The sequence below is a fragment of the Lissotriton vulgaris genome, chromosome 6 (assembly GCF_964263255.1).
Source record: "Lissotriton vulgaris chromosome 6, aLisVul1.2, whole genome shotgun sequence".
Taxonomy (NCBI): Eukaryota; Metazoa; Chordata; class Amphibia; order Caudata; family Salamandridae; genus Lissotriton; species Lissotriton vulgaris.
The window spans coordinates 1,732,107,295-1,732,122,882 of NC_141694.1; the positions used below are offsets into that span (position 1 = coordinate 1,732,107,295).

Consider the following 15,588-nt stretch of genomic DNA (forward strand, 5'->3'; position numbering starts at 1 on the left):
CAGCTTGTTTGAAAGAGGATGGAACCACCCCGGTAGCAAGGGAGTTGTTAAGTAGAGCTAACGGGGGGCCAGGGCACGCAAGAAAGGCTCCTTTCAGAACCTGCGGAGGGCAGCAGTCATTGGGGGAGCCCGAGCTGACTTTATGAAGCAGTGAGGAGAATTCTTGAATAGATATAGGTGGAAATTCAGTCAAGATGCAAATGTTTGAAGGGGGAAGAGGGGGGGGGGTAGGGGATGCCGGGGTTGGGATGTTGAGTTTTATTGTAGTGATTTTTTCTGTGAAATAGGAGTTGAGCGAATCGCAGAGGGTTTGGGTCGGCTGAGGTTGAGGGATGACTCTGTCTGGTAGGGAAAGCTCATTTACAATTGAGAAAATCTCTTTAGTTTTATTATTTGAGTTTACGATTTTTTGTGAGAAATAGGCAGTCTTGGCTGCCAAAATAGATTTTTTATAGGATTTTAAAGACTCGATGTAGACTAGTTTGAGCTGAGGATCATAGTGACGTCGCCAGCGGCGTTCTGTTTGCCGTAAGGCGAGTTTGTCCGCTTTAAGTTGGTCAGAGAACCAACGTTGAGCGTCATGGGGGCGCATTGCTTTGATTGTTTTCAGGGGGGCCGTTTTATCGCTAGCCTGACGTAGCCAATCGTCGAGTTTATCCGCCTGAATCTCTAATATGGACTGCGGCGCGGGTGCAGTAGAAGCCAGTGAGGCATAGAAGTCAGGTAGATGAACCCCTTTCCAATTACGAGCCATCTTGTTCTTGGTGCGGTGGGGAGTACACAGAGTGTGCAGATGTAGGTGAAAGGAGATGAAGTAGTGGTCGGACCAGGAGCACGGAAAAACTGAGGGAGGCGAGATGTTGAGGTTGGAGGTCCAGACTTGGTCAAGTATGTGACCTTTCAGATGGGTGGGGGTGTGAATATTTTGAGAAAGGTTCATACCTTTGAGAAAGTCTGTGAATTCCGCCGATGCGTGGCTTTCGTGAGCATCAGATGGCCAATAGTTAAAGTCGCCGATGACCACGATGTTGGCGTGGTCGATTGTCAGCTGAGCTATAGCATCGCTGAAGAGTTGGGGAAAGAGAGGCATATGATCAGGTGGTCTATATACGAGAACACAGACAAAGGATGATTTCGGGGATGTAAATTTAAGTGCCAAGTGTTCTGTGTTCGGGATAGGGGTCATTGTGATCTCGGAAAAGGTGTGTTCAGAGCGAATGATAGCCGCCACTCCGCCACCGGATTTCCCGACTGGCCGGTTGGCGTACATAATATAGTATCCCGTGGGGATTGCAGCAAGGATGTCAGGGGCTGAGTCTTCAGTAATCCACGTTTCTGTTAGAAGAAGTATATCAATAGAACTATGATGCAGTAGTTGAAAGATTTCGAGTTGATGTCGGATGAGGGAGCGTGTGTTAAGGTAGTATATCAATAGAGAGGTCGTGATCTGAGGAGCAGAGGGAGAAAGGTCATGAAGATCGCCCGGTACCGGGTAGTCAGATGGGACAAGAATGCCACATGTCTGAGCCGCTTTAGCAGCGCGGGCAGGGATGGGTCCAACCCTGTTAAGACTCAAAAGGTCGGCGGAGGTATATGAGTATAAATGGGCATTAAGACAGGGCCCTGGGCCTGGTCGGCCGCGGACGGGCGCAGACGGGCTTGACTTATTAGAATATAAACTTTAACATAAAAATACCCTAAAAATTCACTGGAAAAACCAAAGGGTTAGAGTAACGTTATAGTTAGGTGTGATGGAAATAACTGTTTTTGTTTAAACAAACATTAGAACATCACTGAAAAAAACTAAGTATAAAGTGACTTTATAGATAGGTGACTATCTCAGGGTCAACATTAAACTTTTTAACATAAGAAAACACAGAAATTAATTACTTCTAGTAATTAGAGCTGACTGCAACTTGCACCCCAACAATGCACTGCTTATGACCTCACATATTACATCACTTCTGACATCATTATCCGAGCTACTGGTGTCCACATTGCTCTAAACAAGTATGACATTAGAGGTCTGAAAGTAAGTACAAAATAGATCATAATAATATGAAGCATCATTAATGCATTCATATATACAACCCCCACTTAGCTGAACCAAGTTTGTGTTATGTGCAACACTGACCCTTAACCATACTCTTCATGGGTAGCCAAGTTCATGTTGACTATCAACCACAGATAGAAGGGTAACTCCTACTGCACATGGTGCTCAATATGTATACAACTGTTCAGAGAAAACCAAGCTCCTACAGATACTCAATTTCTGTTACAAAACTAATGCACTACTAAGGACAGCCTTCACCTGTATCAAATCCCTCACAGTCACCAAACCTTCACTGAGAAACGAAGTTGATATGACTAAAAAAGTGGGTAGTGTAATAGTGTAAAAAGTATTTATTCTATGAAGAGAGTTTAATCTGTACCACACTGTTTGCCGACAGTGAAACTCTTATGAGCAATATGCCACAAAGCATTTACTCTATGAACAAAGTTTAATCTGGGGGGCATGGTCTCAGAGGCGACCAAGATGGACGCTTCGGGTTGAAGCTCCGCCGGTCGGGCTTACTTCTCTTCACCTTCGACTGATGTCGGGGTAAGCTGCATGTGTGGGTCTGCATGGAATATGCGAGTGTCTGTGTGGGACTGTGAGTGGATGCGCGAGTGTCTGACTGGGTCTGTGAGTCGGCATCCAAGTGTGAGTAGCTCTGTGTCTGGGTGTGTGTGAGTGTCTGAGTAGGTCTATGAGTGGGTGTGCGAGTCTCTGAGAGGGTCTGTGATTGGGTGCATGACTGGCTGAGTGTGTTTGTGAGTGGGTGCAAGAGTTTCTGAGTGGGCTTGTGAATGGGTGACTGAGTCTCTCAGTGGGTCTGTTAGTGGGTGCATGAGTGTCTGAGTGGGTCTGTCAGTATGAGTGGGCCTGGGAATGGGTGTGTGTCTCTGAGTGGGTGCATGAGTGCTTAGGTGGGTCTGTGAGTTTGTGCATAAGTGCCCGAGTAGGTCTGGGAGTGGGAGTCTCAGAGTGGGTGTCAGAGTGTGTGGGTCTCTGAGTAAGTACATTAGTGCAGAGTCTGAGTGAATATCTGAATGTAATTTGTTTTACATTTTTTCAGCTTTATTTGCAAATATGTTACGAGTATGTCTGCGAGTTGGTGTGTGAGTGTCTGAGAGGCTCAGTGAGTGGGTGTCTGAGGAGGGGTGTGAGGATCAGAGGGTGTCTGTGAATGGGAGCTCGACTATTCGAGTGAATCTGGGCATGAATATCTGAGTGGGTCTCCGAGTTGGTGTGTGTGTGGGTCTGAGAGTGGGCATATGAGTTTCTGACTGGGTCAGTGAGTGGGCACAAGAGTGTCTGAGTGGGACTGTGACTGGGTGTGAGAGTCTCTCAGTGGGTGCATGGGTGTTAAAGTGTGAGTGGGTCTCTGAGTGAGTAAATTAGTGTATGAGTGAGTATCTGAATGAATTTGTTTATTTTTTCAGTGATATTCATGAAAAACAAAACATTTTTAACATGTTGTACACATAAGGGGTCCCACAAACACTCCTTTCTACATAGGTTGCAGCCAGCCATTCACAGCATTCCTGTTGGCGTAGGTATTTTTGACACATCGTGGGGTATTTGCGCCTCTAGGTATACAATTTTGTCTTCCTATTAATCTCTCAAAAACTACTGAAAGGATTTAAACCAACTGACAAAAAGAACTCTTTCTGGACCTAGAGCTACCTTTCTTCCAAAGTTGGTGTAATTCCATCAAGAGGTTCAAGCTGTAGTCATGTTCAAAATCCCTACGAGAAGTAACATGGGAAATGCACCTTTGGTGAGTGAGGGCATTCGTCCTAAAAGAGATTGCTTCCCAATTAGGTTCCTTTTGTTGAGATACAGTTGCACTTCATCTTGAACCTTCACTGTTTTCCCAGTCCTGACAGACCTAAGAAGTTTTTTGTGTTAATTATATATGTGCTTAGGGGGAATTACTTCTTGAAGGTCTTTAAAAATCAATTATGTGGCAAGTATTTGGTACACTTGGTATATATCCGCCCGGCTCTCCTGCAGGTGAGCAGAAAACTCCTTCGCCAACCCTTCAATCGAAGGAACATCCGCTCATGTAGGCAAGCAATAATGGCCGGTTTCAACACTATAGACTATCTTGAACTGCTGCTTTGGAAAACTTTTGAGTAGTCCAAAATAAAGTGAAGACACTTTAACTATTCCCTATGTAGCAAAATCGTCTTCTTTATGAACGTAGATATGGGGAAAGAACCAGAGGGTGGAAGAGAGCCACAGAAAGAGAGATAAAGAGAGACAGTGTGTGTAGTAAGTCACAATTGACTGCTCTGTCAAGATAAGCAGACACTTGCTGAACTCTACAAATAGGAGTGTGCCTCCACTGCATCAGTTTTGCGTATACAGCATATCTCATTTTAATTAATACTTTAAACCATCTCAACTGAACCTATGGGTTAATGTTAGTCATCTGGATTTAGACTCCAACCCGTCATTATTCAAAGCAAGAGTTTTTGTAGTGTTATCTTCAGTGACTTCAGAAGCCTGTGCTCTCTTTTGTCTGAGAGAACCGCATGCATGTGTTTATAGGCTAATGGTTTACATAAGTAAACCACTGTAATCAAACAACCTTTGTCTTGCTTCCTGTACTAGCCATCTTAGGGGTTTTTAAGGGATGCTTCTTTAGACGAAATGCCAGAAACCGGTCCTCGGAAGCTTGTTTCCGGTCCAGGGAAGACATGGCTTGGCAGTTCGGGCTGGACTGTTCCCATGAGGCACAGGGTCAGACTGATTTGCATATAGCCATGTCTGAACTGGGGTGGCAGAGTGGGCTAAAGAACGGTGATGGATTAAACCCAGATCTGTTGACTGGGTGTGAGTGTTTGATTGATTCAGATGCTCTGTCCGTCACCACCCCCTTTTGTACCTCTTTAGACGAAAGTGCATCCGCGTATTGGACCACCGGCCTACATTATTTTGAAAGAAAGCTTAGGACTTATTGAACTTAATGGTTGGGATGTTGCCTTCTCCTACTGGATTTCTGCTCTACAGAAGGTACAAAATATGAATAAAAAAGGGGTAGAGCTCAAGCAGAAACCTATAAAGATAAATAAGTTCCCGGTCTTTCAATAATCAAGACATAATGTCTGCCCTGGTGGCAAATGCTCGTCAAAGCTCTCACCATTCTATCTAGGAGTATGGCTCTGGAGGCAGAAATACAGAATAACATTGCTCTTTGGGCCAAGGCTCCTTAGTGCCACCTCTGTTTCCTCAAAACCTCCATCAGATCTTGACCTTGTTACACACCGATAACAGCAGCTTTCACAAAAAACATTTGTGATTAAATCTGTGCAAACAGACAGGAGACACCACAATGACTACAATATGCACCAAAGAGATATGTCGAGTGAGACATCAGGATTACCTTCAGTGTCTCCTCAATGCCACCCACGTCTTCAAATTTCACAGAGCAACACTGCGGCTGTGGGACTGTGCTCTTTCCTGTGGGGAAACAAAAAGAGAATTCACAAAGGTCCTCTCGTGGAGCAGATAGAACATGTCTTACCACGTGTGTTAGCACACGTAAAGGCAGAAGAGAATGAGCCTGCACTGTAAACAGAAATAATCCTCAGGTCATCTTGGCTACGCAAGGTAGTGAGATTTACCATGACATTAGTCATGAGTATCTCAAAGTTGCGAGCAAAATCAGAGCATGTCCTATTTTGGCATACAGACAGAATAGGTTTCAGCAATTTGCATCTGTTCAGTGAGATTTTAAGCTGTAAATGCTCACTTATAACTCCCCCACCCCTCCTTAAGCAGGTTTTGTTCATGCAAGACTCACACACACATCACTTCTCCATTTCAAGGGTTTAAATGTAATATTTCTAAAATATGAATTGCACAGGAAATGGTGGAATGTGAAGTGCTGATGGACTGTGGCATGAACACTTTACTGCTCCATAATGCAGTAACCTTCGAAAATGCACTTGTGTCTATGGTGTATTTAAATGGACTCGGTTCTTGGGACTGCAGATTTCTTATATTCTTGGAGACATGCTTTGACTGATTTGGTTCCACAAAGATGGTAAAGAAGAAATATATTAATAAGGGGATTATTGTACCTGGACAAACTAGATTCACCTTAGCAGAATTCAAGTTATAAAATGATTGCATTAAAATTGTATTGTATTGTATTGTATTGTAAGGGGAATTTGTTAAGCGCGCTGACACCATGGGTTTCCTGGCGCTGGTTGGAAACAGAAAGACCAGGGGGACTTAGCTGGATTGAGGGAAAAGCCATGTTTTCAGGGTTTTACGGAAAAGAATGAGAGAATTAGAGGTTTTGAGAGAGAGGGGAAAGGAATTCCAAAGTTTTGGGGCCAGGAATGCAAATCGCCGGCCTCCAGATCTGCAGAGTTTGATAGGGGGGATAGACAGGAAGTGAAGGTGGGAGGATCTCAGGTTCCGTGAAGGACAATAGGGCTTGATGAGAGATTTCAGAAAGACGGGGCAGGAGCCAGATATAGATTTAAAGGTAAGGAAGCCGATCTTAAAGGCTGCCCTCGAAATGACAGGGAGCCAATGCAGTTTGGAAAGAAGGGGTTTGGCGGATTGCCACTTTGGGATCCCAAGGACCAGTCTCGCCGCTTGATTCTGAACAGATTGCAGTCTGGAAAGAGATGTTTTAGGCAGACCATGGTAAATAGAGTTCGAAAAATCTAAGCGGGAGAGGACGAGGGCCATGATGACTTGCAGAAGGGCTTCAGGAGTGAGGAGATAGGCCACCTTCCTGATCCTGCGCAGCTGGAACATGCAGGAGGAGACCACCGTCCCCACTTGGGTCCCGAGAGAAAGGCCGGAGTCAATAGTGACCCCGAGACTCTTTACCGAGGCCACGGGGTGGGGTGGGGGGGGGGGGGGCAAGGTCTGCCGGCCAGAAGTGCGGACCCCAGTAGGTAGAGCTCCTGCCAGGAAGAAGGAGCTCCGTCTTTCCGGGGTTCAGTTTGAGCTGGTTTTGACACATCCACTGAAGGATGTGGGACATGGCTGCCTGGAAATTAGGGATAGCGGAGGGGGAGTTGAGTGGAAAGATGAGTTGCAGGTCGTCCGCGTAATTTAATACGGTGACGTCCCACTGCCTCAGAGAAAAAAGAAGGGGTCGAAGATAGAGATTAAAGAGAAGAGGGGACAGAGAGGAGCCCTGGGGGACCCCACAGGGCGAGTGCTCCCTAGGAGCTCTGAAAATGACTCACTCCGGGGCTTAGCATACAATATGGAGTTTCTGGTAAAACCAAAACACTGGTGACTTATCTTGTACACTTTGGGGGAGGAAAATATGCCTTCAAGAATTCAGTTGTGTAGCTTCATCTGAGATGATGATTGGGTTTTCAGGACTTTCAAGAGTTTACGCAGAGCTGCAGAGAAACATTTTAATATTGCAGCTTTATGGGAAACCTGCACAATTTATCCACAAATCACAGTTTTCTGTGTCCATCAAATACTACTTTAAAAGAGTTTAAAGAAGGGTAAGGCAGAGCAGGTCAAATCTGTGCTTCACATCAGGCAACGCTGCTGGGACGGAAATTCTTTGCATAGCGTTGTAAAGCTGTGTCTCACTGTCATCTTATATTCATGGATAGCCCAGTGTTTTTTCATGAGACCGACATGTATTGTAAAGGTGCTCCATTTGATTTGTGCTCATGTCCACACAGAGCATTCACTGTCAACCCAGGCGATGTGGTGAGTTAAGGTGAAGGCAGCAAGAGTATAGTCAGGGCCCCGGCATGCCCGGGTGGGGGTACTGCCCCACTCAAGTAATAGGTCTGTTCCGGCTCCATAGCCAGGGTTTTTGGCCTTCAGTATGCCTGGGACACACTTGAAGGATCCCTGTAGCGAGTGTATGTTGCACAAAAAAGCAGGCTTTTTGTGCTAAGTTGCAGATTTCCATCTCAGACATACCAGTCTGCATGAACGCAATTGTTTTTACCACTCCCCTGAAAATGGTGTACTTTGAGAAATGGGGGTGGGGTGATTTTTGCCCATTCCCTTCATTTCAGAGCTGGCTTCCACTGCCTGAGTGAAACCCAGTTCTCCCCATTTCCACAGTAGTGACCATCTCCCATGTTAAAGGAGCCTTCAGATGTGATGAATACAAATCAAACCGAAGCCAGCACTAACTGGTCAAACTGGACAGATCCCTGCAAAACTGTCCCACAGCAGTGGGAAAAATATTTTCTTGCGATTGAGGATTCTGGTGTCTTTCAAACGTAACAAACCCTCTGGAACCAAACTACATGAGACTGAATAGCCCCAATCAGGGTGAAACCATTCTTGGGATGCTTGTGTTCTGGTTCAGGGAGGACCTCACCTGGCAGTTCAGGCTGGCCTGCTCCTATTGGAGCAGGGTCAAGTCTGATTTGCATATGGCTGGGCCCAAACTGAGGTAACACGATGTGCAAAATAACAATGGAATGGGATGTAGCCAAGTAATTCCCAATGGCTGAGATTAATTCAAGTATTCCATCCATCACTTTTTTGTCTACTTCAGTGCGTTTCCTTAAGTGGGACGGGTACGCCCAGACGTTGGACCAGTATCCACTGTGTCACTGGAACCAAGCTATGCATGACTGATGAGGCCTAATACGGGCTAAATCGGTCTTGGGCTGCTTGTATTCAGTTTCAGGGAGGACCTGGCCTGCCAGTTAAGACTGCTCTGCTCCTATTGGAGCAGGGTCCAGATTGATTTGCAAATGGCTGGGTCCAACCTGTGGTGGCATGCTGTGTTAAATAACGATGGACTGGGATGCAGCTCCAGGTAATTATCGGTGGCTGAGATTTACTCAAGCATTCCACTTGTCACCGTTTTGTATACTTCACTGTAACTGCACATGTGCACTATTATGGTCATCATTATGGCAAGAAGAACTGGATAGAAACATGTGTCTTTCAGACACAACAAGCTTCATGTTTAAAGGATATATAAAACAGCAAGCATGGGGATGGCTAGAGTAATTGCTGTATTACGAAAGACACCATGTTGTTTGGTGTTGGGCACAGGCGGCCCCTCCTAAAACTGAATTGGATTTTGTAAATTGTTGAATCAACATTTATTTATTGTTCGGCCTTCGTTTATAATGAATGTCTACTGTAAGATTAGGTACACAATAAAACTCTATAAGAAACTCACAATGTGGGGATGAAAAGAGCATTACTTTACACCGTGGGAACAATCCCAGCAAACGATGACTGCCAGGAAAGCCTAAAAGCTTTATGAGCTTGGCGCAATGAGGAAATAGTTGGGCACGCTGGCGGTGTCTGAGGAAAGGGCAGGCCGGAGGAAGTGTTGCCAACATGACCACAGTGCGGGCTGGTGAGAGAGTTGTATTGGTGCAATCCCTGGCTGGAGCATCGTCTAGTTCCTTCTTCATTGTGACGCTTAATGCAGCGAAGGGAGGGATTATCAGAGCAAACAGTGTAGGCATGTGTACCAAGAGCCAGAATCAGTGGGACAGAAACAGGAACCTAGAGACTTAAACTGAAACAATCCCACACAACAGCTAAAGGAAACTGCTTCATGCAACCATCAAAGAGAACCTCGTAGGTGTTACTGTGAAAGCCAAAAGGTGCTCAGTCCATCACAGCCATACAATGATTAGAAAAACATTTTTCAAGATGATGGGTAATAAAGTATGCCTTCATTTCAAGCATTAAAAATCCACAAGACAGAGACAGCAAACAATATGGATCAGACAAGTGTTTCTTTTATGGCCTTTTACGTTTGTGTAATTAGCCTATACAATAAAGAAAGCTTTTTACTGACACCAGATCTCACAGGTTTTTATTGGCCTATCCTTTCTGTGAATGGCATGTGAACTACGATGCTATGGGTATCGGAAGTGACATCACACACTCTCTGATCTCGGATAATAGTACAGGATTTCAAGCGCAGCCCCTCTTCAGCCCATGATGTTCTGCTTGCGGGCGAGAGGAAGGACAAGGAGCAAAAACAACAGCCAATCGGACCTTAAGAGCCTGATTTACTTCCTCTTCTTGCTGCTCTGACAACATCCTATGAGACTGGGGGGGACAAGGGTAGAGCTAGGAACACCATAGGGCAAGCCATGGATAACAGCTACCAGTGCAGTAGATGCCTATGAACATGAAGTAGAAAATATGCTTGGCAGTTTCCTTCACTGCTTGTGGGTTACTTGGTCTCGGATGACTTGCTTTTTACTGCTTCTGCCCCTGGTTTCCTTTATCCACTCACTTGTCCCGAACACTGGCCGAACACTCCCCTGCAGAGCTTTACACACCCATCTCTTAGCAATCACCACAATTGCACACAGCATGTTAGACAGGTGAAGGGTAAAGAATTGTTCAAAAAACATTAAAGGAAAGGACCTTCTACCTTAATATACAATGTATATAATGTTGCTATTCCTCTGACGCCTGCAACTGCAGTTTGTTTTCACTGCTTCATCAAACTGAAATACTAACCGCTGAAGATACCACCACTGAGTGAAATAGTAATTTAGGACTTAATAACTACTATTTATAAGCAGATACATTAAGTGTGTGTGTCACTTCTTTCCCAAGACCTATCGTAACAACAAATTAGGAAAAACAAAAAAAGGCTGATGTAAAACAAACACAGTAATGAAAGACACGTTAACACAGGCAAGCAAATAAAGTTTTAATTTTTATTTAACATCAAAGTTCACAGTGGCAATCATGTAAATATAGTACTCTCAGTTTTAGCTGATTGGAATGCATTGGCCATTTCCTGACTATCAATAACTACTTAAAATTAATAGAAGCGAGACAGATTGGTTTTGACAATGCAGGTTTCTTATTTATCTTTTTACAAATATATATGCAAACCACCTTTAGAAGCTGGCATTTTTTTACTGGTTACTTTTAGACTTTTAAAGTTGATTCAGGTGTTTGAAGAAAAAAAATACAGGCTTGTCAGAGCCTGGCCCATTGGCTTCGCCACTGTTTGTTCCTACAGCATCCTCATTCAGGTTTTCCCATTATATTTAAAAAATGTCCATATTTTTCCTGATGAACGCCATTCAGTTGCTTCCTTTTTCTAACTAAATCATGTACCAGGAGAACATTCAGCAATTATGCAAAACCCAGCTGGATGGATTTGTGCTAAGCTAATCTCATGTGCATATTTACCATGCAAAGAAGGTGCACCTGCGCAGCTTCATGGACTGCTAAAAGGAGCACAGTCCCCAGATAAGGTAGGAATCGTATCTGAATTTGCATGATTGCCTAGGAAACATCTGAGGTAAGTTAACAACATACAACACATTGGCAACTGCACCTTCAAGATCAGTCAAACTGCTCACCTTTCCTACTCAGCAGCAAGGCTTCTATTTCTGCATCCACATCCTGGGAGTCTGTTTTTCTTCGCTTCCCTTTCTTAAGTTTGTCTTTTTTACTTGCGCTCTCCAGAAGAGAATAGTCCACCGGAGTCTGCAACAAGGCAGAAACAATACATAAAAGTGAGAAAACATAGGAATGGAAAGACAGACAGAAGAAAGACTACAGGTAACAACCACGTTCACACTTCTCAGTCTGTCTTCCATGGAAGTGAATCATAAGAAATACAGGTGAACGGGTGAGGAAGTCAAGATCTCAGGAATTTTAGTTTTGACACCTTACGCAGCTGGTGTACTTCAGCACGTACTAAAGACCGGGGAATGACCATGAAAAATGCAGTATAAACAATGTTCCTAAATGGCTTTACACCGCCACCACCACCATGTTCCAGACAATGCTCCTTTTACACACCATTGTTTTATGGTGGCTTAGCCCAAGTGGTCCTGCTCCAAGGACCTAACGATACAACTTCCAAAAAGTTTACATTGTTAAAAAAAAAAGCACAGGACGGGGTAATGGCATACAAGGTGGCATGTAGTCATCGCGTAACCTTCATTCTAAGTAATCATAAGCCATCTCTGCAAGTAGTGTTGGCACCAGGCCAGTTTTATGACCAATATTTTAATGTCCTACCAGTAAAACAATGGGAAAAATCACCTAGAGCCGGTATTTCTTCCCCTGATCAGTAACATACGGTAAATGGTAAATGTTAGAAGAAAATGCTTTGAAATGTGTTCTACGGCTGCCCTAATAACACCCGACTGATAATGTGAGCTGAACAAAATCAAAAAGGCCAGGTCAAGAATGAACAAAGAGGACTTCGTATACAGTTCTCCTTAAGAACCATGTCTAGGCACTTGAGGAATATTAAGATGTGCACAGATAGCGCGTATTCTCTCTGGGGAAGGTGGCACCCCTATCCGCAAGAGTTGGAGAATGAGTCCCCAGAGACGTTTCAGGGGCCCCTTGATAAAGCCAGCTTTGTTCTACAGAGAGACGTGCCCTGATGACCTTGAAACATTTTTAAACAGATTGTTTTAAATACCGTTTTCCTTTAATTTATTTTTTAATATGGATGATGTGTGAGAGTCTATTGCAGACCTTTTCCAGAGAAATGTATCTATGTTTCATGCAACATCCATACATATTTTTATTTTGGATCAAAACAGAAAAGGATATGAGAAATGGGAGGGTGTCGCAGATTATTTGCAGCAATATTAGTGAGCTGATGGGGTGTACAATATTTAAAACATCACTCTCCCTGTATACGAAATGTAAACCCATTTAGAATTTGGACGATTGTGTCTGTGCACTGGCAGTGACTTGGCCTAACCACCAGGCATATAACAGATGATGTTGCATCATAAACTGTACACGGAGAGGGTCTGCACCATCGTCTGTCCTCGTTGACATCCGAGGGCTCAGTGGAGAGGACGGAAATCTCACTCCTTTCCCTTTCATTGTGCTGAAATATTACATGCGTGCTGAACGACTGCCCTCTAGGGACAAGAGGGAGCAATGCGCCCACTGTTCCATTTATTTTTCTGCTCGGACATTATTTCCTGCTGCCTTCTGAAATATTAACAGTGCATTCAAGGTAAGTCCCAAAATGCAGTGCTTCTCTGTCTACTAACTTCCAATTTTATTTTTAACTTAGTTGACGGTTAAACTGCATCGGCTAGGCGCTTGAGCCCCAGCATGTATATTATCACCACTTAGTGGTGCGTGCAACTGTGGTGGTTTTTAGGCATAGAAAATCTAATGAGTGTAATAATGATATATACGTACATTATAAGGATATAGCAAGTGTGGAAGTTTTTTTTCATTTGAGATTTTGGGTGACAAATTACTTTGAGTACTAATTACTTTTATGATGAATTCTAGTCATAACCGATGAATTAGTAATATTGCACTTAAAACAATATTGCTAAAGCATCTAAAAGCAGTCCAGCCAAGTACCACGTATCAGGCGTTAGCCTAACACTTTTCAGTGTGGTGGTCCGCATCACCGCACTGAAATGGAAAATCACGCATTATATCGCCTCCTCAGCTCAGGCGGTGCGCGGCTATAATGCACATCGACTTGAGCTGCTGTGACTGAGCACGGTGTGCGCTCCTCCCAGCAGACTAAGGGGGCTGGCTGAAGATCTGTTGAGTGCTCACAGCTTTGAGAGTACTGCTACAATGTATCTAAGTTGTGATAACAGAGACACACCCCTGTGCAGACACATGCGCAAAACTTTAACTGATTCACATTCAGTGCGGCCTTAAGGCTTGAGTAGTAACAAGACAGACAGTGAGCGAGTGAATTTAGAGACACAGTTTAGGCTATGGTCGTCGGGGGTGAGTCATGGGCCCGTTCTGCTGCCGGAATTTCATTACGTTAGTTTGGACCGGCTACTGCCCTTCCTTTGGGCAAGTCAATTCACAGCTCCAGTCCAACCTCGCCGCTTGTCCGTGGGGCAGGCGGAACTGTGGGGATCATGAGACGGTCTGATCAATTTCCGGCAGCTGCCAACTCTTCAGGGGCGGCTGGTGACATTTGAAAGTGGTGGGCGTAAACTGATTTGCATACTGCACCGTAGCGAGCGGATGCAGCAAGCGAGCCCGAACCACCATCATTTTGAAAAAAGAGAAGAAAAATCGTGCATTTTCAAGCAAATTTGAGAAAGCAGGAAGGATAATAAAGCAATTGTGAAAGTGCAGTTATTACATTAATAGATGGCATAACATAGGTAGCTGCTTATTCAGTATAACCACAGAGCTTCCAACTTCACTGGCCACACATTGCTCCAAGGATTATGTTAAAATTCCCTTAACTCTGCCGTGAGTAATGCATGTCCAAGGAGGGATGGATTGATACTGGATTTGCTGGACAACCAATAACTATGTAAATAAGTGGCATTAACATTAATCTTATACGTATATGCTCAAAGTTTAGCATAATTTGGTCGCCCTGGATTTACAATTGCTAAACCTGATGCAGATTGTGTCTAAACATATCTGCGAGTTTTTGCCTTCTCAAATTATACTTAATTGTTACATTAGTTCCTCTGCACTCTATTCCGACTTCTACACAACTCATTTCTAATCCTGCTCCCACCATGAGCTTCCTCATTTCCTTTTAACAGCTCTCGGTGTCCCTTCCTGCTAAAATTTCTCCTTCCCCATGCCGGTGTTGGCCGGCCTAACCGTTATATGTCAAAAACAAAAAAATCATTCTTTCTTGTGCTGTAAATTGTTCTGTTTATCTGCACATGTTTTTTCTAATTTGTATCTACAATAGCACCCACGATTTTCCTTGAGAGAGAAACAAATGTCAAGATGAGAAAGGCGCGTCGGCCTAACTAAATTGTGATAATAAAACCAATAATTTCCAGTCAGGGTCTCGAGGCCGCCTCTCCCCTCACTCTGTCTCCGGCACCTGCCAGCACAGTGAGAGTCCATCTGTGCAGCGGAATAGTGAGAAAATCCATCCCACTAAAAGACAAGGACGTAGTAATCAATAGTGTGGCAGGTGCAGTGGCACCGATCCACCTGGATGTGAGGGCCTAATATCAGCCAAATGAGTGTCTCTTATTTGCTATAAAACCTGTAGATGGAAGATTGAATGTCCACTCTTACATTTGAGCCTAGGGCACCCTTGCTACGCCACAACTAAAACAAAGTTCAAGACATGATGCACACTTACACGGACACCGGGCCGATGCGAGAATCTTCTGTGGCGGGCGAACACTGAAGAAGTGTGGCTTGCCAGGCACAGAAAGTCATTGTGATGGTGAGGCGGGAGTCAGACGGCCTGCTGCCTGCGCACGAGGGAGAGAAGAACCGCGTCACAGCGGCGCGCGCGGCCCGAAATGGACAATCACTGCATGGCTTCACATGAAGTCACACAGTGATTGGCCATTATGTAGTGTGCGGCTGAGGCTGTGCCACCACCCACGCACTGCATCCAATAATGGATTGCTTGCCCTTCTGCGCGGTGGACCAGCCAATCCTGGCGCTGCATGCAGCGCCAGGATTGGCTAGGGGGGGCACACTAACTACTCGTCCAGTCGCACTTTGCAACCCCGCGGGCTGCAGCCCGTCTAAAGCAGCACCCCCTGGTCCCTCTCTCTAAGCAGGTACACTGTATGCACATGCTCGGGCAGGTTTCAGCCCAAAATTTAATTCACTTGCGCAGT

At 44.6% G+C, this 15,588-nt stretch overlaps 1 protein-coding gene across 1 annotated transcript in view; it reads right to left on the minus strand.

Annotated features, from left to right (window-relative positions):
• Positions 1-15,588, minus strand: part of NVL (nuclear VCP like) — a 459,565-nt gene that overhangs the window by 353,433 nt on the left and 90,544 nt on the right. Inside the window, exons 7-8 of the mRNA XM_086927967.1 lie at positions 11,371-11,497; positions 5,436-5,512 (exon numbers count right to left, since the gene is read on the minus strand). Of these exons, the coding sequence (XP_086784093.1) occupies positions 5,436-5,512; positions 11,371-11,497 (204 nt within the window). The remainder of the gene's footprint in view (positions 1-5,435; positions 5,513-11,370; positions 11,498-15,588) is intronic.